The 22723-nt window shown below is 40.8% G+C and overlaps 2 protein-coding genes across 3 annotated transcripts; one reads left to right on the top strand and one right to left on the bottom strand.

The window, feature by feature from the left end:
• Positions 1-157: 157 nt before the first annotated feature.
• xdh (xanthine dehydrogenase) lies at positions 158-19704 on the top strand. 2 transcript variants are annotated; one of them, XM_031580607.2, is made up of 37 exons: positions 158-313; positions 435-492; positions 1239-1335; positions 1601-1709; positions 2318-2444; positions 2658-2719; positions 2996-3103; positions 3543-3638; positions 3904-4045; positions 4766-4858; positions 5136-5287; positions 5639-5732; positions 6311-6420; positions 6827-7011; positions 7404-7566; positions 8738-8827; positions 9141-9310; positions 9625-9751; positions 10926-11045; positions 11377-11473; positions 11833-11957; positions 12151-12284; positions 12428-12515; positions 12725-12811; positions 13320-13511; positions 14076-14221; positions 14571-14652; positions 14850-14945; positions 15483-15611; positions 16274-16348; positions 16648-16700; positions 16815-16929; positions 17211-17276; positions 17618-17806; positions 18413-18580; positions 18889-19055; positions 19148-19704. In XM_031580607.2, the coding sequence occupies exons 1-36, from the start codon at positions 233-235 to the stop codon at positions 18937-18939; spliced, it is 4077 nt and encodes a 1358-aa protein (XP_031436467.1). In that variant the 5' UTR covers positions 158-232; the 3' UTR covers positions 18940-19055; positions 19148-19704. The 2 variants fall into 2 exon arrangements, with proteins under 2 accessions (XP_031436467.1, XP_031436468.1); XM_031580608.2 differs by having other exon boundaries at positions 18889-19051.
• A 201-nt stretch (positions 19705-19905) lies between these two features.
• On the bottom strand, positions 19906-20914 carry LOC105908163 (adenosine receptor A2b-like). The gene has a single exon (XM_042709718.1). The coding sequence runs from the start codon at positions 20908-20910 to the stop codon at positions 19909-19911; it is 1002 nt and encodes a 333-aa protein (XP_042565652.1). The 5' UTR covers positions 20911-20914; the 3' UTR covers positions 19906-19908.
• Positions 20915-22723: the final 1809 nt, after the last annotated feature.

Here is a 22723-nt window from a genome sequence, read left to right on the forward strand (position 1 = left end):
GTCTTGCTGTCGGAATGCGTTAGAGCAATCTGTATTGTATCGTGCCTCCACTTTCAAACTATGTCTCTACCCTTAGACTTTTTTATCTATTAACTTGTGATATGCTTTGTCACGTGTTAAACTCAGCCAACAGCTGAACAAGGGTGTGAAATGAACGTCCCGTGTCCTCAGAGTCTGTGTGACATCCATCCACTTTCCTCCGTCTGTTAAGGCGCATAACTGCTACAAAAATATGGCGAATATTGACAGGGGAAAACTTTCAGCTATGGAACCATCTGGGGATGAACTTGTTTTCTTTGTAAATGGGAGAAAGGTAAGTAAAACCCTGAATATTCCATACATCATATCAAACAATTATTATTAACAGACAGGTTAGGCTATTTCAGGTTACAACAAAGTTGAACATTTGCGTTAATTTTTGGTATTTATTGCAGATTTTGGAGCGAAATGCAGAGCCAGAGATGACACTCTTGACTTACCTCCGAAGAAAATGTATCCAATGCAATAGGCCTACTTTTACTTGAGCACTTTGTCTGACTTTAAATTCATGCTGAATGATGTTGCCTCAGCGGTCCATTTAACATTGCCCATCACAGATTATAATAACCCTCTTTTAAGAAAGTTATCTAAATCGATCATCTAAATAGCCAAAGATACCGATTTAAACTACTTTGTCGAAGGGCTTTTATTAGCCTTGTTATTGTTTATTATTAAAGTTATAACGCCATTATGTGTGCACAAAAAAGTAATTGCTAAAGGCGTTGGTATGTTATGTAACACTTCCGATGCAATCACTTTGACATTGCCTTGATTGTATTGTTTTCGCAGTGAATTGTGTAAAAGTACAAGATGTATCGTAAACAATGGAACTGGAATATTCCTCCAATTGATCTCTTAGTCAAAAAGCATATCTTCGATTTTGAATCTGAAATGGTCTCAAATCAACTTAGGGGCAGATTGAAGAGCTTAAACTTAAGCGTGAATCCAAACTTCTTGCCCATGCAATTTTATTCACCCTAGTTACAAATTAATTTGTCTCTCTTATTTGAACTTGCACAATTTTTTCTTCAAATACTATTGAATGGGATAATGCTATAAACAAATGTATTTATTCAATTCTTAGACATGTTTTGCTTCTGTTAATGTTAATACAGTATCAGTTTAGTGTTTCTGAAATATGCCCCCTGGTTCATCTGGTCCATGACTGTGACATGTCCTGCTCCTTGACCATCTGTCAGTGGGTCTGACCGGAACCAAACTAGGCTGTGCTGAGGGAGGCTGTGGGGCCTGCACCGTCATGGTCTCCAAGTTCCACCGCCACCAGAACCGCACTGTGTATCCTTTTCAGACAGCTTTTATTGCTCCTACACACATGCATGCACGCACCTCATGACCTCACACAAAAACCCACACGTGACTATTACCGCTTGCACAAATGACATATTCCCCTTTGTCCTAAATGTGTGACAAATGAATCACCCTTCTTTCATCATAGCCCTTAAAATATGCTCACCTATTTCTGAGTAAAGGAAGGAAAAAATTTCTGATTTTGAGGAAATGATCTCAGTCATTATGCATCCTTAACTACCCCTCCTATTAGGCACCATTCTGTGAACGCCTGCCTAGCCCCCCTCTGCTCTCTGCACCACTGTGCTGTCACCACTGTGGAGGGAATCGGCAGTGTGGCGAGCAAACTTCACCCTGTTCAGGCAAGAGTGCACACATTAACATTGCAGTAAAGGTGCAGTATGAAGGATTTGAAGTGGTCCATTAGCAGAAATGGAATGTAGTAATAACATAATTATGTTTTCACCACCTGTAACTACAAATCATGGGCCCTTCGGATTTACATAGGGAGCGGTTCCTCGTCCACAGAGTCCTGCATGTTTCTGCAGTACCCCAGAACAGACAAACCAAAACATTTTGCGTTTTTATGGCACCTAATGATCATCGTAGTTTGTCGTACACGCTTGGAAAGGGAGAAATATTTAGCTTGTTACAATCTGCAGCCACACTGCTAGATGCCACTGTATCCTATATACTGTACCTTTAATATATATTATTAAAATAATGTTAAGACTGTGAATCAATGTCCCATTTGTGAATCAATGTCCCATTTGTGAATCAATATCCCCAGTTGTAATTTTCTAAGTTCACAAACGCCTGCTATGTCCCTCACCTCACCTTTGTGTTTTACTTGATGTTACTCGATTACTCAGCTTGCTCAGTTTTCTCCATGTAATATTTGTCGCCTTTCTGTTTAACACAACCTGATGACTGGAATAATGTTGGCTTTGGTGTTGAATATTCTCTGCAGGAGAGGATTGCCAAAGCTCATGGCTCCCAGTGTGGTTTCTGCACCCCTGGAATTGTGATGTCTATGTACTCACTGCTCAGGAACAACCCCCAGCCAAAGATGCAGGATGTGGAGGAGGCCTTCCAAGGTGGGACACTACAGCCTCTGTGCTGTCCATCTATTGAGTGGAGAACAATTGACAATTGTGGTTGACAATTTGGTCCTGGTCTAGCTTGGATCGACTGGATCAAGACCAGATTCATGCAGAAACCTATTAGTTTGAGGGTGTTTGGTTTAATTTTATGAATAACCTACATTGCCATTGGTCTGTATCAAGGTTTTTATATTTGTCACCCCATAGGTAATCTGTGTCGATGTACTGGCTACAGACCGATTTTGGAAGGTTACAAAACATTTACAAAGGTATGGTTAAATATTCCCTTTATCAGAAACCTTAGTGGTACTTACAGAGCTTTCTATATCAGGTCATAGGCCATGGTAAGAGGTCTACTATGATGTAATGAGAAATACCATAACTCTAATGTTAATATGATATGACGGGCGATGAAGCCGTAGGTTACCATAGAGATACATTTTGGATGTCTATCATACAGCCTCTGTGGTAAGCTAATGTGAATATAATTTGCCTTGTCATCATGACCTGTATTTCTGACTATTTTCTGTCCTGCATGGCTGTAGGAGGGGGGCTGCTGTGGGGGGAGAGGGAAAGCAAATGGCTGCTGCATGACGAATGGAAACGCCACAAATGGAAACTCAACCAATGGACACAAGGAAGACCACATCAACGTAAGTCCAGCCCGTGGACTTCCATGAATCTGCAATTTAAATAAAACTGTGACAGATGCTATGTTATCTTAAAAAAAGATGGTGATAGGTGACGTTTGAAAAGTGATCTTTGGGAGTCACTGAAGTTGGCCAAGTTATGCTCTCCCTGGTCTCGAGTATTCAGCGGATAGTTTGCATTCACGTTTGATAATCGATGTGTCATAGCTGGCTTGCAGTCCCAGGGCAGACTAGGAATCTGGTCACATGTTTGAACTGAATCTCACTCGTGTTATGAAGGTCAGAAAGACTGCCATAGAAAAAAAGAAACATGGGACAGGTCCAAAGGACTAACATTAAATGACTTGCCATATACATTACAGTAGATTGTTCCTTCATCAAACCATCCTCAACTCGGCAGCCATATTAATTGTGTATTTATGTAACATCTATTCTATTGCAGGGGAATTCAACCATCTCAATCCAACCACTGTATGACCCATCTGAGTTCATGCCTCTGGATCCAACACAAGAAGTCATATTCCCACCAGAGCTGATGGTTAGTGGCACACTTAGTTTCCATTCTTCAGTCATGGATGTTATGCCTTCACTTATATAACACATTGGTAACACTAGTGTGTAAATGAAGCACATCCCAGCACAGATCCTTTTTATAGGAGTCGAAAATGAACGTTATTTGCACTTAATACACAGTCACACACACACACATTTCTACTAAGGTTTGCAAATCGTTTGACACGCAGCCAACTACAGTATAGCAAGAAGACATTTTATACATATTCAGAGTTCTCGTTCATTTGCAGAATATATGTAAGCAATCTCCAAAAGAGCTGAGGTTCAAAGGGGAGAGGGTGATGTGGATTCAACCCAGTTCTCTCACAGAGCTCCTGGAACTCAAAGCTCGCTATCCAGACGCCAAACTTGTGGTCGGGAACACAGAAGTAGGTGAGTCTGTTTCACTTGCCAAAGAACCAGGAATTGGGATTATTGCCAATTACGTTTCCGCAGATAAGGACTTTGTCTTGGCTCTGTGGTGCAAACAAACTGAATAAAAAAGGGAGGCAGAGACAATTTGAATGCAAATTATACAAGCCGTAAGATATACAACGGCAGCCAAGTCAAAGGCAGTTTACCACAAAATAAACATAAATGTAATGGTGTGAAGCAGGAGTCAGTGTTGATGGGCGTTATTGAAAGGTTTATGAAGGTTATTGAACTGACCCCGAATCAGACGCACAGAGTAAGCACCAGGTGTGTCTGAGACATAGTACCTGATTTCAGGCAGAAGTCTGCACACTGAACTGTACTTGAATAGGATTTATGCCCTGTGGTCAGATATAGATAAACCCGCCACAGAAATGATTAACAAGTTCAACGTCAACAAGTACTCCAGGACATCGGTGCTGGTTTTGCAATGCTAGCCATTACTGGAGACTGACATTGCCATTTGTCATATCTGAGGTGGCTTTATTAAAGTCTAGGCTTAATAGCTTTGGGCAACACATAGTATCTGTCTTTTCACTGACCGCAGGCCTTTAAGAGATTTCCAAGTCTTGTCAGAATTTTGAGAGCTGTTATCCAAAAATTAAATTTCTTTACAAATATCTTTATTGCTTGTTTTAACTTGTTGTATCCTCCTCGTGAGTAAATCCTCCTGTGCTTTAGGTATTGAGATGAAGTTTAAAAACCTGTTGTACCCGGTCATCCTCGCTCCTGCCTACATCCCAGAGCTCAATGACATTCAGCACACAGAAGATGGTAAGCAAGCTGTGTGAAATCTTGCCAATGTCCAAATTATGCAAACTTGTTCTGGAGTAGCCCCCTATCCCACACACCTCCACCCATAAAAGGGTCCTTAGTGCTTATATTAGTGCCACCAATAATCATTCCCATAGTGCTTGGCGTATTGCATTGGGACAAATACTTGAAAATGCAGCAATGCAGATTTGACCTCATGACCTCTTTTTTGGTGTGTGTAGTGGAGCACTGTTCAGAGAATTTGAGTCTGATTTGCCGTCATCCCCATGTTGTGTAGGGATCGTGTTTGGGGCCTCGTGCACGCTGACACTGCTGGGAGACGTGTTACGCACGGCGGTGGCCAAGCTGCCCTCGCACCAGACGGAGGTCTTCAAGGCCGTGCTGGAGCAGCTGCGCTGGTTCGCTGGTCTGCAGATCAGAAACGTGGCGGTACGTCACTGAAGCACAGCAGCAAATCAAATCACGAGGAAAATATTTTGCATTTGATACGCAGCTTTTAAAGAAGTATAGAATGATACATTTTGAACACATCGGAAATGTTCATTCTTTCATCATTATAAAAAAATCTATTTTAATGCTATGATGAATAAAGGCCTGAGATTAGATCTACCCTCTGTGATGGTGATGGGTTGATTATATATAGATGTGTTTGACTTTTAAGGATGATCTACATGTAATGGAATCATGTATTACAGCAGACTTGTTACAACACTTGTAGTTGAAGAATTTACTTTTATGATCATAGTTTTATTGGTCATGTGTTGCCCTGTGTTTTTCTAGGCCATTGGAGGAAACATAATGACGGCCAGTCCTATCTCTGACCTCAACCCTGTATTCATGGCTGCTTCATGCAAGTTAACTCTACTGTCCAAAGGTGCTGTACGCAGTTATGTTTTAGTCTTTGACCGAGGGTAATCATTTCCCTGAACTGAACTGATAAAGCTGTGCACAAATATGCACAAGTGATAGGATTGGGCCAGAGCATGGGCAGTCCTGCCTCATAAAGTTTCCCCTGGTCTCTGAGTCAAGAATTAATCTGGGACTGTGAACTGTAAAGATTTCTGACATCCGTTTGGAAATGTGCACACAGACTCTGCAAGGGAGTGAAGCACCAGTGCAATTGATTGTTTTGAAGCCTCAATGTGTTGCTAACTGTTGATAATTGATGGTGCTTGATTGAAATATAGGAGAAAGTTAATGATTCAGAAATTGTTACACTTTCATTGACTATGACCTAAACCCCCACGGTATAATTATATTTGTAAAACAGCCAAGGCATGGAACAATTAAAATTCTCTAATCTTTTTTTACAGTCATTGGGTATGTGTTTATGTGAATACTGTGATCTTTATGGCCAAGGGGGAACAGTTCTTTACATTCTAAAGGGCTTTAACATGTACAGCAAGTAAGCCATAAACCGGAGAACTATAAAATCTTCAATGCTTGTTCCAGGAGGAACACGTGTTGTTGAGATGGATGGCAGCTTCTTCCCAGGCTACAGGAAAACTGTCCTGAAGCCCGAAGAGATTCTGCTGTCAATCGAGATACCCTACACCAAAAAGGTAAAACACGCAAGCATAAAGGCATCTTATTTAAGCATTCACCTTAGTACAAGGAGGAATACACGTATGTCTCTGCCATCTCTCACAACATGTGTAACCTTAACCCTGGTTTTCCCTCAGTCCCTCAAATGATTTACTTGACTTAAGTAAGAGCACATGTGGATTGTTTCATAGCAGCTTCAGAAAACCACATGAGGCATAATATCAGTTAAGATGATGTTTGCAATAACAAAGGAGACAAACAAGCAGGTCTCCTCAGACCAGTGAAGATCTCATAAATGCTGCTGTCAGAATAAGACACCTTCTATCTCATTTGATTAACGTGTAAATCCGTATCGATATCAATGTTTGCTTGTAGGGCAGTCACCACAGATCTTAAGCCATGTGTTCACTGTATGTGTTCCAGGGTCAGTATTTCTCGGCCTTCAAGCAGTCTCCCCGTCGAGAGGATGACATCTCCATCGTCACCTGTGGGATGAACGTGGTGTTTCAAGAGAGCTCCAACATCGTGGAGGACCTGCAGCTCAGCTATGGAGGAATGGCTCCCACGACGGTCCTAGCCAAGGCCACAAGCAAGAAGCTCATTGGCAGGTTTGTCAACTGTACCAACCTTTCCTGACAGTGATGTGTACAGATGGATGTGTTTGTTTGGATTGTTTTTGGTGGTTTTGTTTGTTTGTTTTTGTCGTTTTTTCTGGAAACATGTTGTTACGCCTACTGGTTTAATTGTTTGGCATGCTGACTGCTGATAGCAGTTATGGTCATTGGCTTACTTGATCATTACCTTGTTATTAAATCATCAGAACAACCTGATCCAAATGTATTCCAATCACAAATGTAACTACACTTGATATTTGAATGATACTGAATTCTAAATGAGGACAAAATTCAAAAATGTTGTTTTTAAGCCCAGGTGTACACAAAGCTCTATGTACCAAGACCTTGTGAAGGTGATTTGAGTGTAACCTGCCTCTGCTCTGCAGGCCATGGAATGAGGGTCTGCTGGAGGATGCCTGTGTGTCCTTGGCTGAGGAGATGGCCCTGGCTCCTTCCGTCCCGGGAGGCATGGTGACCTACAGGCGTACCCTGACTATCAGCCTCTTCTTCAAGTTCTACCTGACCGTTCAGCATCAGCTGGCCCGAGATGTGAGTGTATGGTTTCATAAAGAGAGTGCACCAGCAATTCATATCATATTCACAAGTCACCCTTTGGGGAAATGGGTCTGAATGGAATGGGTAAATGCTAGTGCTGTCAGTTAAACGCGTTATTAACGGCGTTAACGCAAACCCATTTTAACGGCGTCATTTTTTTTATCGCGAGATTAACGCGATATATATATATACCGGTATATCTTTTTCTTTTTGGCCTCGCAATCTGTGTAGTAGGCTAACGTTACGGTTTGAGTGAATGGTAAGCGGGATACGGCGAAATGGATCATAAAAAGCTTCTGAATGGAAAGTTTACTTGTGCAAAAGAAGCAAGCTTCACTGTTGTCTGAAAATGTCAACAGGCAGCTGGCTGAAAGCAAAGAAGTAGTAGTAGGCTAACCTTTTATTGGTAACCTAACTGTTACGGGTTCATTGTTTCTGAAATAAGAGGCCTGACTGCTATGTTCCCAGCAAACTTGAAAAAAAGAAACTTTTTAACTGCACTATAGGCTGAGTCCTTGTTTACCTGAAATGTGCACTTTATAATTTTATTTTGTACCGCCCTGTTTGGCAATGTTGGTTTTCAATAAAATAAAACATTTGCATAAAGCAAGCCAATCCACTTTTCCATGTTGATAAGGGCATTAAAATAAAAATAAAATGATGGGAAAAATAAATAAATGAAGGGACATTTAGAATAGATAAGAATAGATTAATTTTGAGTTAACTATGACATAAATTAGATTAATCGTGATTAAATATTTTAATCGTTTGACAGCACTAGTAAATGCACTTAATCATGTAAAGGTGAAAGGTCAGGTGTTTAGCAGACGCTTTTATCCAAAGCGATGTACAGACAACCTGCAGCAATCGTGAATCAAACCCGGGTCAACCTCTTGCACCATGCCTCATAATACTGATTGGGAAACAACACATCCATGTCCACAACTCACTCGATACGCATGTTGCCATGACATATATATATATATATATATATTCTAAATATGATCTGGTATTACTATACGTAGCACTGAAAATACTAGCTAAAACAACATATTCCAACAACTTCAGTGTTTGTAATATTTTATAACGCCTACCGGTATTAAGAATGAAAATGAAATCTTTGTACTATGCTTACATAGTTGTGCCCATTTCCCCTGGTCTACAGGGTGTCCTTTTGGAGGACGTGCGGCCAGACTACAGCAGTGCCACAGAGATCTTTCACGCAGAAACTCCCTCCAGTGTCCAAGTATACCAGGTAAAGCTCTGGATATGGATTACCTCTTACAATTCCCCCCCTGTCAAAAAAAAAACGGTGAACATTTGTTGGGTCCTACCCACTAAATAATATCGCAATATCTCCTTGATGAAAACAAAGTCTTTTTCTTCTTGGTTACAAAAACAAGCACATCTGTTTTGACCACCTGATAAGCTTTTTCAATATTGGTAAGGCATTAATAAGTCTTGAGCCAGAAAACAAGTTTAATGGCTGATTATTAAGCCGATATTCTCAACTTTAAAAAAAATCTTACTATGCATTTCTCACTGAACTGTTGAAAATGTCTCCACAGACAGTGCCTCCTGGACAGAGTGCTGACGATGTCATTGGACGGCCCGTAATGCACCTCTCTGCCCTGAAGCAGGCTACTGGGGAGGCCATCTACTGTGATGACATCCCCTGCTTCGAGAATGAGCTCCATCTCGCTCTGGTCACCAGCACCAAAGCACACGCACATATAACGTGAGTCCAAGCATCTTGCCTAGTGGGTTTAATTTGTGTCTCAACTATCTGAGCTGAAACCCTAACTGAAACCCAGGTATTGCGAGGGCAGATGGTAATTATGTGTTTTAGATGTGCTCAACAACCCCTCCAAAATTCCTTTATCATTCTCACCATCCAACACAGTATGTTAATAACCTAGAGCTATCAGAGAAAATTGCTGAGATGGCTAGCAGGAAAATTCTTCACTTGTGTGTGACTCATGATGCTGGTGTTTGCAATACCATCAGCACCCAAGACTAAGAATAGGAGTTGCTCGTTGTCTCTATATCCAGATCCATTGACACAGCTGAGGCCTTGGCCATTCCTGGAGTTGTCACCTTCGTGTCCTACAAGGACATCCGCGGCAGCAACATGACGGGACCTGTGCTCTATGACGAGACGGTCCTGGCAGAGGACACGGTATGTTAGCCGAGATGTTTCACACTACACTGAGCGTGCACTGAGCGTGAGTGGTGGAAGGGAAGGGGGGGAGGCCATGTCGTAAAATCACATGCTGTGTCTTTCTTTCAAACACAAATCGATTCCTCTGTGTACACAAATGACACACAGCCATTTGAATGTGCAGCCGATACACATGACACACATTCACATCAATGACCCGCATTCATGAAACGTGACCAGAACTGTCATGAGCGAGACGAATGTGTGAGCGAGTGCTTTTCTCTTAAGCCTCAATGCTCATTGATGTTTGCTGATATCTGTTTTGGTTATCATAAAATAGTTGCGCTGATTCCCAATAATTAAATGATTAACTAACTGAATTAATTCAATTAGAAAAAAAAATCTTAATTTCAAGTTGTTTTGTATTATGACAGGCTTGGCACAATGTTGTAAAATGATCATCTAATATTAGAGACAATTACTTGCTGTGAACACTATCTTTGATCCATGCTATAGTATGCAATGCAAGCCATAGTACAGTATGTTGTGTTATTCTGAATACCGACGCTATGAGGATAGATATGCTTCCTTGTGAAAAGTTACTTCACGTGTTCCTCACCTGACTCTCATTTGCTATATCTGGCAAAGAGTAGATCAAACATCTTAACTGTCCTTGTGATTCTGTAGAGAGTGGCAGGATTCAAGTCATTTTTATAGATAATAGTTGAAAATGGGTGTCCATATATTATTTAAAAGTGCCAATTTACCATGGTATATGCAGTTAAACAATCAGTAGTGTTCTTCTCTCCCTTTATCAGTAAGGAAATCAGTGTTGGAATTCAGTGCATTAGTCTGTGAAGTCTGGATTAACCTACTTATCACGAAGAAGCAGTTTATCCACATGGTTGTATCTGAATGAACAAGCAAAAAAGTCATTCTTACCTAACGCATGACTAATAAGTTGTTATAAAATTATGTGTTGTAATGATGATGCTAGCCTGGCTATTCCCTTAAGTTTTGCTTCTGTGTGTGTGTGTGTGTGTGTGTGGGTGTGTTTGTGTGTGTGGGTGTGTGTGTGTGTGTGTGTGTGTGTGTGTGTGTGTGTGTGTGTGTGTGTGTGTGTGTGTGTGTGTGTGTGTGTGTGTGTGTGTGTGTGTGTGTGTGTGTGTGTGTGCGTGTGTGTGTGTTTTAGGTCACATGTGTTGGACACATAGTGGGAGCAGTGGTGGCTGACACGCAGGCACACGCCCAAAGAGCAGCCAAAGCAGTGAGGATCTCCTACGAGGAGATGAAGTCTGTCGTCACCATCCAGGTTGGTGTCCCCTCTCGCCATCACCGTGATTCTTATGCACATCCCGCTATTGAGAGGACGGTGTATCTTTCTAACGTGTGTTTGGTACTGCCCTCTACTGTGAGGCACTGCTCATTGTAAGAATCTGCTAGTATTGCTGTGTTTGTCAAATTCAAAAGGAAAGTTCAGTGACTCCTGACCATGTTGCTGTGTCAGTGTTATGTAAGCTGTTTTTCAAGCTGCCATTTACTCAGATGCCAAGTTGATGGTATGAATCCAAATCTGGAGATAAAGGTCAATACGTGTCCACTTTCTATATTTTTTTAACACATTTTTTTTCACCCTCAAACAGGATGCCATTGAAAGCCAGTCATTTTTTCAGCCAGTGAGGACTATCAAGAAAGGAGATGTTGCCCAAGGTTTCAAAGAATCAGATCACGTTCTTCAAGGTGCTGTGAAGTTTCACTGGTACACTCACCCAACTTTTACCCAAGTAAACATACTGTAAGGATATTAGTAAAAGTATTAAAACCTCCGCAGTCCTACATCCACTGATTTCTCCTCCCGTATCCTCAGTTGTATGTACTCTACCTCCTCCCAATGCATTCTTGTCACTAGAGGTTAATGACACTGTAGAGACTCTATACCCCACACTGAGCTTGTGTGGATAACTTATGGTATTTATTGTATTCTATAACTATATTCATGTGAAATCTTTATATGCTTTTAGAGTCATAGTGCCATAATGGGGATGCCATGTTGTAGGTCTAACTTTGTAGGGACTAACTTATTGCCTTTGGCAACATAGGGGAGATTCATATTGGAGGCCAAGAGCACTTCTACCTGGAGACCAACTGCACCCTGGCCATTCCTCGTGGAGAGGACGGAGAGATGGAGCTCTTTGTGTCCACACAGTCAGCCACGAAAACACAGGTCAGCCATGATTAGGTGTCATAGTATTCGATTACGGAAAACTTTTTTTTTTCAAAAAGGCATACCTCATGCTTATCATACCTCATTAGGTCACTTTATTCTTAATAATTGTAGAAGAAGATATATGATATTAATTTATAGAGAGGCTAGTTTAGATAATTTAGTTTTAAAAAAAAGATGCTTTATCCCCTAGGCCCTGGTTGCTAAAGCACTAGGAGTGCCAGCCAATCGGATTGTGTGTCGAGTAAAAAGAATGGGCGGTGGCTTCGGTGGCAAGGAGAGCAGAAGTACGCTCCTTTCAACAGTGGTTGCCTTAGCAGCACAAAAGTATGTACTCTTCAGATGGTGGTTTGTAATTTCATGTCTGCATGTTTACATATATTAATGAGTATGTGAAACATGACACTATAGAAGCATCAGTAAGAATGCCTGAAATTGAACAATATTGTTTTTTGTTGTTTTCCACCCAGAGTCAAAAGACCTGTCCGCTGCATGCTGGACAGAGATGAGGACATGCTTGTTACTGGTGGCAGGCACCCATTTTTTGGTCGATACAAGGTGAGATGTTTAATATTAGTTTTCATTGGTTGCAGAATGCTGTCTTCTATTTCATATTTCTATCCATCCATGACCTATTCATACAGTTATACATACTGGACTAGAAATCTAGAATCTAAAAACTATAATCTGTTTCATCAGTTTTATTCACTGCTTATATTCATTTCCCTGACCATGTCACTAATGGGAAATATCAATTTTCTTCCCAGGTTGGCTATATGAACTCAGGAAAAGTCAAGGCAGTAGAAGTGACATTTTACAGTAATGCCGGGAATTCCATGGACCTGTCATTATCAGTACGTATGAGTAGCATTTACCATCACTTTTACTCTACACTTTTTCTACTACTACTTCTTCCCTCTATCTATGACCTCTTAGCTTAGACCTTATGACCTTACCCTTTATTTGTATAATATAGTAGGGGAATTGTTTTCTGTGATTTGTTTGTGCTCTATGCCTTTAAGTAGAAAAGTTAAGACTGTTTTGTCCAGTGCTGAGATCCTCCTCCTGATCTTATAACATCATCTTGGGATGGTGTCTCCCCAGGTTTTATAAAATATGATTGGTTCGTTGCTTATAATTTATATCTTAGGTTCTGATTTTTGGTGAATGTTGTCTCCCTCTCTACACTGCTACCCTTTGACTGTTCGGAAGACTGAATAAACATTGCCTTCAAAGAAACAAGTTGCGTTTTATTGAAACAAGGAGATGGAAAGGTTTCTGAAGTACATCAAAGTTTCCTGGTGTGTATTTAATGACATCCCTGTGTGTTTTTTTGTTTTGTTTGTTTGGTTGTTTTTTTAGATTATGGAACGGGCCCTGTTCCATATGGAGAACTCCTACAACATCCCACACATGTGTGGCACAGGCTACTTGTGTAAAACCAACTTGCCATCCAACACGGCCTTCAGAGGCTTCGGAGGGCCACAGGGCATGATGGTGGCAGAGAGCTGGATGAGTGACGTGGCACTGGCCTGTGGCATGCCATCTGAAGAGGTGACTGGCAATGTTCATCAGAAAAATATTATGAATGCTTAACAACGCATCTAAAGGTTATAGCACAGGAGACATTATAGCATCTTAATAGCAGTGCAAAGATTAATGAAAATAGGGCATAACAACAATCATTTTAGGTATACTGAGATATATTTAAGAGGACCTTAAAAGGACTTGTTATTACTCTTAAAGCATGCCTTGGGGGTTACAATTTTAGTGGATCACAGTAAATATAGATAAATAAATATTACCCCCTTTGTGTTTGTTATGAGCAGAAAACACTGGACTGGACTGGACCTGTTATATTTATTCCTTGTGTTGCCACATCGAGTATGCAACTAAAACGATGTCTCAGGCTTTCAGTCAAAAAGCAGAGACAGTATCAGAGTCTTGTCCAGAGTTAACTTTATAGAATTTGACTTTAATAGCAGCTGTAGCATGTCAGAACAGAGATGTTTTCCACACATCAAGCAGATTTGACACGAGTGCTCAGCACTTTAAGTTGTTTAATTCTTGATGTTACCTTCCAAAAAGCATGACGTGATTGCATTAATGTTTTGACAGGTGAGGAGATTGAATCTCTACAAGGAAGGAGATCTGACCCCCTTCAACCAGTGCTTGGAGCAGTTCACTATTGACCGCTGTTGGAAAGAATGCTTGGAAATCTCCAACTATCACCAGCGGAAGGCTGATGTGGAAAAGTTTAATAAGTAAGTGGAGATGAAAGGATAATTATGCCACAGTGATGATTGAAGGAGAGACTTTAACCACCTTGGCACCAAAATCGACCAAAAAGTCCACTGGGTACCAGGGCCTGATACATTTAGGAAAAACAGTGCTGTTTCCACATTAGGAAACAATCCTTTAGTTATCCTCTCATTCGTTTTTCTCAGGGTTAGCTTCTGAGGCATCCTTCTTTTAAAAAAATATTGCAAGCTTGCTAGTCAAATAGCGCCTGCTAGAGTTATACTGAGTGTCCACGCCTCTTAAGAAGTGATGGAAGTGGCATTGCTCCTCCTGTTATATTGCTGAGATATCTCTTTGGAACATTGCTTGTAGGCAGCATCGCTGGACAAAAAGAGGTCTCTGCATCGTCCCCACCAAGTTTGGAATCAGCTTCACCGCTGTCTTCCTTAACCAGGTTACTTCATCTTACATTTTGATTGATTTTACACTGATTTTAGTTTTTTTTTTTTTTTTTTTTTTTTTAGACTCCATTGATTAGGTCCATGTGTGTGATAGCTTGATCACCAGTCCACACACTGTTATCAAATATCTACAAAGTATAATAGTATATATGATTTTGTGCTGTGATGTGACCCACTACCATGGCAACAGGCAGGAGCCCTTGCTCATATCTACACAGACGGATCTGTGCTGTTGACTCATGGAGGAACGGAGATGGGACAGGGACTACACACAAAGATGGTCCAGGTAAGACAGTGGATATTAAAAAAAGTTTTTAGTTTTTAGTGCAGTTTCAAACAAAATTCATACTAAAGTGTATAAATACAAAATACCAAAGTTGGTAAAAAAAAAAAGCTCACGTGCTAACATTTCAGTTTACTCACATTTAAGTTACCACTTTTCAAAATAGATACTGGGATTTCAGTAAGAATGGATTGTTAACAGTCACCATGTTTTTTGAGATTCCAAATTTCAAGAATACAAAACAGGACGGGATCCAGGATGGTCTAGGACGATACGCGAATGCATTCATTTGAAAAACTATTTTGATATGTGTTTGCTCGTGTGTATGTGTAGGCAAACACAGCTATGGTGAAAAAACACCTTAAGTGTGCTGGTTACATTCTACCACTGCTTAATGCAATGCATTCCCAACATAACATTTTTGAATACCTAGATCATTGTGTTAGCGCTGTGGTTGTGAAAAACCATAGAACAGATAGTTAGTTTTCATATTGTTCATTGCACTAGTACTGATTATCGGCATAATTTGTGGCTGTTCAGGTTGCCAGCAGGACACTGGGCATCCCCAGCTCCAAGATTCACATCACTGAGACCAGTACGAACACTGTGCCCAACACCAGCCCCACCGCAGCTTCTGCCTCATCTGACCTCAACGGCATGGCCGTCCACGTAAGACATTCCCTTACCTCTCTATTACAGTCTGCCCAGTCTTTCTGCCATGTTAAAAAACGATCACAAAGTTAGGAGTGCATGCTGTTATATACGTACTACCATTCATTCTGTCCACCATGTTGAAAGTCTATGATCACATCAATGTCAAGAACATATAATGCAGCTTTTATCCTAACTACCTCTTCGGGGATGGACATTCTGCCTGCCATCCTGCTTCTTGGTCATCATGTCACTGTCACCTCAGCACTTGTTAGCTACATACACTGTATGTGTTTTAGTTTCTCAAATGCGCGAGTGTAAACTGTCTTTTTGCTCTCAGGAAGCACAGACACTGATGAAATGTGTAACAGCATTGTGTTGTGTGCTGTAGAGACAGGTGTCTGGTAAAGTTTAAACTACTAGAATTTTTTTATTTAAAAAGGGTCAAACACAGATATTTTAGGGTCAAACACAGATATTACATTTGTATTATTATTTCTACTATCAGACTGTCATGTATAAACAATGGTAAAAAAAAAACAGACTAAGCCAGACATCTGCCTAATCACTCACTGTGAACATTAATGTCTCAAGATAACAGGTCTTCATGTCTTTTGTTTTCATGATGACTCATTGTCTAGTTTTTGGGTAAATATGTGATGCTCCCTCCCTTCTTGTAGAATGCATGCCAGACACTAATGCAGCGTCTGGGGCCATACAAGGCCAAGAACCCCACCGGCACCTGGGAGGACTGGGTCAGTGACTCTTCATACATATTTACATGTGGTGGTCGTTCTTACACTGGGGCCTTGTAATATAACAGTTGTGTCATATGGAATTGAAATGTCTGGGGTGTTATAATGGTGGATATATGTGCTGCTAGTTCTTATACCTTGTTTTAAATCATATTCATTAATATGTATTCATTCATATTAATATTACAGCATTGTCACATATACCGCAATTAAGTGCCAGTAGTCCAGTCCATGTGTGGTTATACAAGGAATCTTTTATTAGGTGGATTTAAAAATGTTTGTTTGTTTGTTTTTGACAGGTTAGGGCTGCATACTTTGACAGGGTCAACCTGTCAGCAAATGGCTTTTACAAGTGAGCTACAACACACTTTCATTTCATAGAAAGTTCATTATCCCATCCAAAGTATTTGAATGACTGTGTGGAATTCTGATCACGTGACAGTATTTCTCTGTTTCTCCATTGCAGGACCCCTGATCTTGGCTATGACTTTGACAGTAACTCAGGAAGACCGTTTAATTATTTCAGCTATGGTGTGGCCTGCTCTGAGGTGGAGGTTGACTGCCTGACTGGAAGCCATAAGGTAGACCACTGGTGTATGTCCTGTCCAGTGGCAGGAGTTTTTTTTAGTTTGGCATAAGATATTCAGTGGGAAATACTCCTGGTAGCTGTCACTAGCATCAACAGAATTCTTGCAAAAACATTTTGCACCTTCCTGAAAATGCCCATGCTATTTATAGTACTTTAAGAAGTGTGCAGAGGTGGGGATGTCAAAAGTCTTGTGGGAAAATGGCATTAACTATAAGTGTTATTTAATGATTCACTGGTTTTGATATATGTGTCTTCTATCTCTGTGTCTCTAAGAATGTGCACACCTCCATAGTGATGGATGTTGGTAAAAGTCTCAATCCAGCCCTGGATATTGGACAGGTGCAGTTAAACATTATCATCATTCAACAAATAAGCTTCTTATTTTCCTTCACATGAAAGCATATTAAATATACAATTATTTGAAGATAATTCAAACCCTGATATTAAACTTCAATAATCATTTTTGCTGTCAGACTGTGATAGATCTCGTAATGTGTTATTTTCCATGAATTGGGTTTGATTCATGACTGGTCAATACCATTAACACAAGTATAGTATCTTCAACCACGCTTTCTCTGCCTCCACACAGGTTACATTGTTGAACTGCAATGAAGAGTGTGTTGAACCGATGTGAATTGGCTTCTTCATTAATTCATTTGTTTCACGTATTCATTGTTCAGGTGGAGGGAGGGTTCATGCAGGGTGTGGGCCTGTTCACGCTGGAGGAGCTGCGCTACTCCCCTCAGGGCTACCTCTTCACCCGCGGCCCCGGCATGTACAAGATCCCCGCCTTCGGGGACATCCCCACCGAGCTGAGTGTGGCTCTCCTAAGGGACGCCCCCAATGAGAGGGCCATCTTCTCATCAAAGGTAAGGGGTGTCGGGGGGGCACTGTGGCACAAGCCCCAACCACATTCGGGCTTGACGCCCATGGAGGACACGGGTTCAAATCCGGCCCGATGTCATTTCTCCTGTCCACTACCCACCTCTTCTCCCTCTCATTTCCTGTCCCACTCTTTACTGCACTATCGATTAAAGGCAAAAAAGCCCAAAAATAAATCTTAAAAAAAAAAAGGTGTTGTGTGTTATGTATTTTTTTCCTGAGGACTCATGATGAGGATGAAAGATCAATGTAATGGAGACCATAGAAAAGCAAGGCATGCCAGAATATCGGGAAATAAGATTGAAGAATAACAGATATAGAATTGGAATTATGATAATGGTGAAAGATTCATGGAACCCACATCAATCATGGAAAATACGTGAAAAAATGTTTTATTGTATTTTTGTATTATTCCTGATTGTGAGTTACTGATTATCATTGCAATAACCTAGTCATTTCATGAGCCATGTCACTTTTGATGATCTGAAAAAAGTTCTGGGTGATCTGTTTTTTCTTACATCAATTATGATTCCTTCATTTGGATGAGTGAAACCTGTTGCATTGTTCTCATATCCCAACCTTTTGCCCACCAGGCTGTAGGAGAGCCACCTCTCTTCTTGGCCGCTTCTGTGTTCTACGCCATCAAAGAGGCCATTGCCGCTGCCAGGACGGAGTCAGGGCTGAGTGGCCCATTCAGACTGGACAGCCCTGCCACCCCTGACAGGATCCGTAATGCCTGCGAGGACCGCTTCACCAAACTGGTACGTGTGTGATGTCACGGTCTCTTACTAAATGATGAAATTAAATGTATTATATTAAATGTCATGGACTAAATTATTGGTTTGGCATGAATTATGTTTTCCTGTAGCAAACTATTGTAATTTTTTTTTCTGATTGTGTCTGAGAAACGTTCTGATAAAAGGTCTGTTTGTCTGTGTGTGTGTCTCTGTGTGTGTGCGTGTGTGTGTGTGTGTATATGTGTTTGTGTGTGTGTGTGTCTGTGTGTGTGTGTGTGTGTGTGTGTGTGTGTGTGTGTGTTTGTTTGCTTATGTGTTTTTGTGTGCTTCAGTGTCCTCCTGCAAAGCCTGGAACCTTCACCCCCTGGGCTGTCCAAGTGTAAACTGGACATGTGTAAACAGAGCTACAACCACTTCCAGGCCTAAGACAGTGTGTGTGTGTGTTGGAAGTCTCTGCTGTCACCAAACCAGGTGTGTGTGTGTGTGTGTGTGTGTGTGTGTGTGTGTGTGTGTGTGTCTGTTGGAAGTCTCTGCTGTCACCAAACCAGGTGTGTGTGTGTGTGTTGGAAGTCTCTGCTGTCACCAAACCAGGTGTGTGTGTGTGTGTGTGTGTGTGTGTGTGTGTGTGTAGGACACAGAGTTGGATTGGAATAGAAGTGGACCACTCATGCTATAGACAATTCATGCTGCAGAAATACCCAGGCTTTTGCAACGTGTTGACCACAAGGAAACGCACAGTCTGTTGTTTTTGTAGTCCCTTACTTTCACCTTTGTGCTCTGCTGTTTTGTTTGTCTTAACCAAATACAAGAGTTGCGTCAGTGCGCCTAGGTGTTATATAATATTTTCCAATGATTCAACTAGACTAATACACTGAAACATTCAGATTTTAAAATATTTGTATTCATTGCACATCATAATACAACATATACTAGTACATGCTACACCACATAGTAAAATATTTACTGCAGTACACAACTTATTCACATAAGAACAGCAATCACTCAACATTTGTTTATTAGAAATCAATTTAATAAAGCACTTAATATTTATTTCCTATTCTAACAGGTTAACAGTGGCAACTTTTTGTGGACATGATTTCAAAATCTGTACAGTACCTTTACAAATAAATATAAGTGGTATAATTTAATCTGTGGTTAATGTTCTTTTTTAAGAAGACATATGACATATCTTGGATATGAAAGCCTTTGCCAAACTAATTTATTGTTACACACTGAATCCTTCGAGATACAAAGAAGTGTGTTCAGATATGAAACAACAAAGTTCTTGAAATCTCTCCTCACCATCATCTTTATTGAGAGTCAACCCCCCCCCCCCTGATAAAGTGATTTCCTTAAGTGGTGGTCTTTTTGGCGGTGTCTGCATCTTCCCGGCTACTCTCTGGTTCGGCAGTAGCTCTGCAGCACAGGAACATGGTCTTGACTGTCTGGCGGTATGACTTCATCCTGTAGGCATAGAGGAGAGGGTTGAAGGCCGAGTTGGCATGGGAGAGGAGGATGGCCATGAGCATGATGGGTTCGGGCACGTTGCACTGTGGGCACACCAGGAGGAAACAGTTGATCACGTGCATGGGTATCCAACAGATCGTGAAGAGGAAGAGGAGGAGGAAGAGCGACGTGGCCTTCCTCACCTCGCGTCGCAAGCTGACAGCTCTGTTTGCCGGCCCCTTGGCCCCAGCCTGGAGCGCCGTGATGCGCCTCATCTGTCTCCGCACTGTCATGAAGATGTGGGCGTAGATGACGAACATCACCACTAGGGGCACCAGCATACAGCCGAAGAAGTTGAAATACACCATGTAGGTCAAGTCGATGACACAGGCAAAGAAGCAGTGGCTGGACTGAGGTGGGGTCTTGTGCCAGCCCATTAGAGGAATGGAACCAGTCAGAAAGGCCAGGAGCCAGGTAGTGAGTATGATCAATCTAGCGTTCCAGGGTCTCATAATCCTGTGGTAGTGGAGGGGCAGAAGGATGGCTATGTAGCGCTCCACAGCCACAGCTAGCAGACTGAAGATGGATGTGTGGGTTAGCATGATTAGCACTGATAGTATCAGGATGCAGAAGTACAGGTTGTGGTAAGGCATGCCCAAGTCTGTCAGGATGGCACAGGGGATGGCAAGGGCGCCCACAAAGAAGTCAGCCACGGCAAGAGACACCAGAAAGTAGTTGGTCACAGTTTGGAGCCTCTTGTTTTGCTTCACAGCGAGGCAGACCAGAAGATTTCCTGTGGTGGAGAAGGTAGCTATGACCAGCTCTGCAGCTATGTAGGGCCCATCAAAGTGGGACTTGGGAACTCTGGCTGAAAACATGTCCATACTGATGTTCCAGGTTTCATTCATTTTGAGTACTGGTCATGTGCAAATAGCCCTGTAATAATTCCCTGTAAACAGAGGGAGGACAGTATTTCAGCAGGTCATCTTTCCAATTAGTGAAAGCTTTTTGCTTTCTCGTTTCTGAGTTAGGCTCTCTTTGAGATTCATCTGATATATGACATCTATCTTTTCGTGACCTGACATTGCCTAAAGTCAGTTTGCTAGAATTACTAACATGATTATAGTTTGCCCAAAGACATGGTGGATTTCTTCCTGATCATGGCAACAAATACCTCTTTTACTGTAATTAAACAGGTATAACTCCACCTGGTGTAACAAAGGTGGCACTGCTGTAACACATTTACACCAAAAATACTATAAATTCATGTTTATAAGATATATAAAATAATACTGAATTTATGTTTAAAAGTGTGAGTTCAATACAACATAGTTTAAACAGTCTATGCTATCTGTGCAACTACAAAAGAATAAGGGCAGATCTTGTTTTTCATGTCTGCTCTATCAGTTCTCTGTATGCCTGACTGATCACTATTCATTAAAATAGACCCTGATGATAAACCACAGACGAGCTACCTTTCTGTTTGATCAATGAAAGGTTATGAAGGTTTAATTCAAACAGGTTCTATGCTTTGTGTACACATAAACATAATATTTGGTTATGCTGTACAACATGATTATTGCATAGGCTACATTTTTCCATTGCAACAATAGTAATTAGTGTTATATTTTCAAGATTAAATCAATGTTTTGACAAATCTTCTGCAGTGCATTTAAAACCAAAGAAAAGGCATGATTATCTTAAACTATTCTTATGAAAATTCTGGATCTTCTTTTTTGACAGTATATTGGTGTTAACACCTGTCCTGTAACAGTTGCTGTTATGTGTTCATCATTGCTGTTGTATGTGTTCCAAAAGAGGGAAAAAATGAAATATTTATTGTCACTGTTATCCTTGGTTACTTATAAAAGCAAGGGATTAAAAGACATTTCATGTATAAAATGAATCTGTGAATATAATTAAGGTAAATGAGCAGTGTACTTACCTACATACAGAAGAACTCTTGACAGGCGATGCACAAAGCTGTACTAAAGGCACTGAGATAAAACAAGGTTCTGTTCATTGAGAACAGGGTGAGGTAAGCCATGTAAACAGGCAAGTTCATAAAATAGTCAATCCCTGAAAATGGATGGTGCATTAACAAATACTTCCTCAATATCAACAAAATTAATAGACAGTTGAAACCATAGGCTGTCTAAAAGGAGGGGATTTTCAGAGCGCAATGACAAAAATCACCTGAAAGGGGACAGTGAAAAAAATGTTTGCTTTTCTACTGTATGAGATAGCATTGAGGAAGCTAATCTTGATTGCATTTGAACATATAACAATAGACAAGGAGGATGTGTTTATTATTTATTGACTAATAGAATATAGTGATGTGGAATTAGCTGGACTAACGTAAACTCTTTTTTGAAATATGATTTTATGGTACAACAGACGTCATAAACAGCATTATTTAGTGTAGAACGACAGACCAATCATCTGGCCCTGATTTCTTAGGATTCATGATACACAAAACACCTTATCACCTATAACATAAACATATGACCATATGGGAGGGAGGGGAATGACAAGTCTCACACACATCTCAGTATAGTAATCACTAGAATCTATCTAACTGTTTCTGTAAATATTGGGTGTAGTCAGTTCAGTCCAATGACACAAATGTGCACTGATGCTCAAGATTATCAGGGATACATGAAATCCAGACATATAGCTGTCATCTTTTCAAGATGCAGGGGGAAAGCTGCAGGGATAAAG

Source organism: Clupea harengus, chromosome 14, assembly GCF_900700415.2.
Source record: "Clupea harengus chromosome 14, Ch_v2.0.2, whole genome shotgun sequence".
In the NCBI taxonomy this organism is placed as follows: Eukaryota; Metazoa; Chordata; class Actinopteri; order Clupeiformes; family Clupeidae; genus Clupea; species Clupea harengus.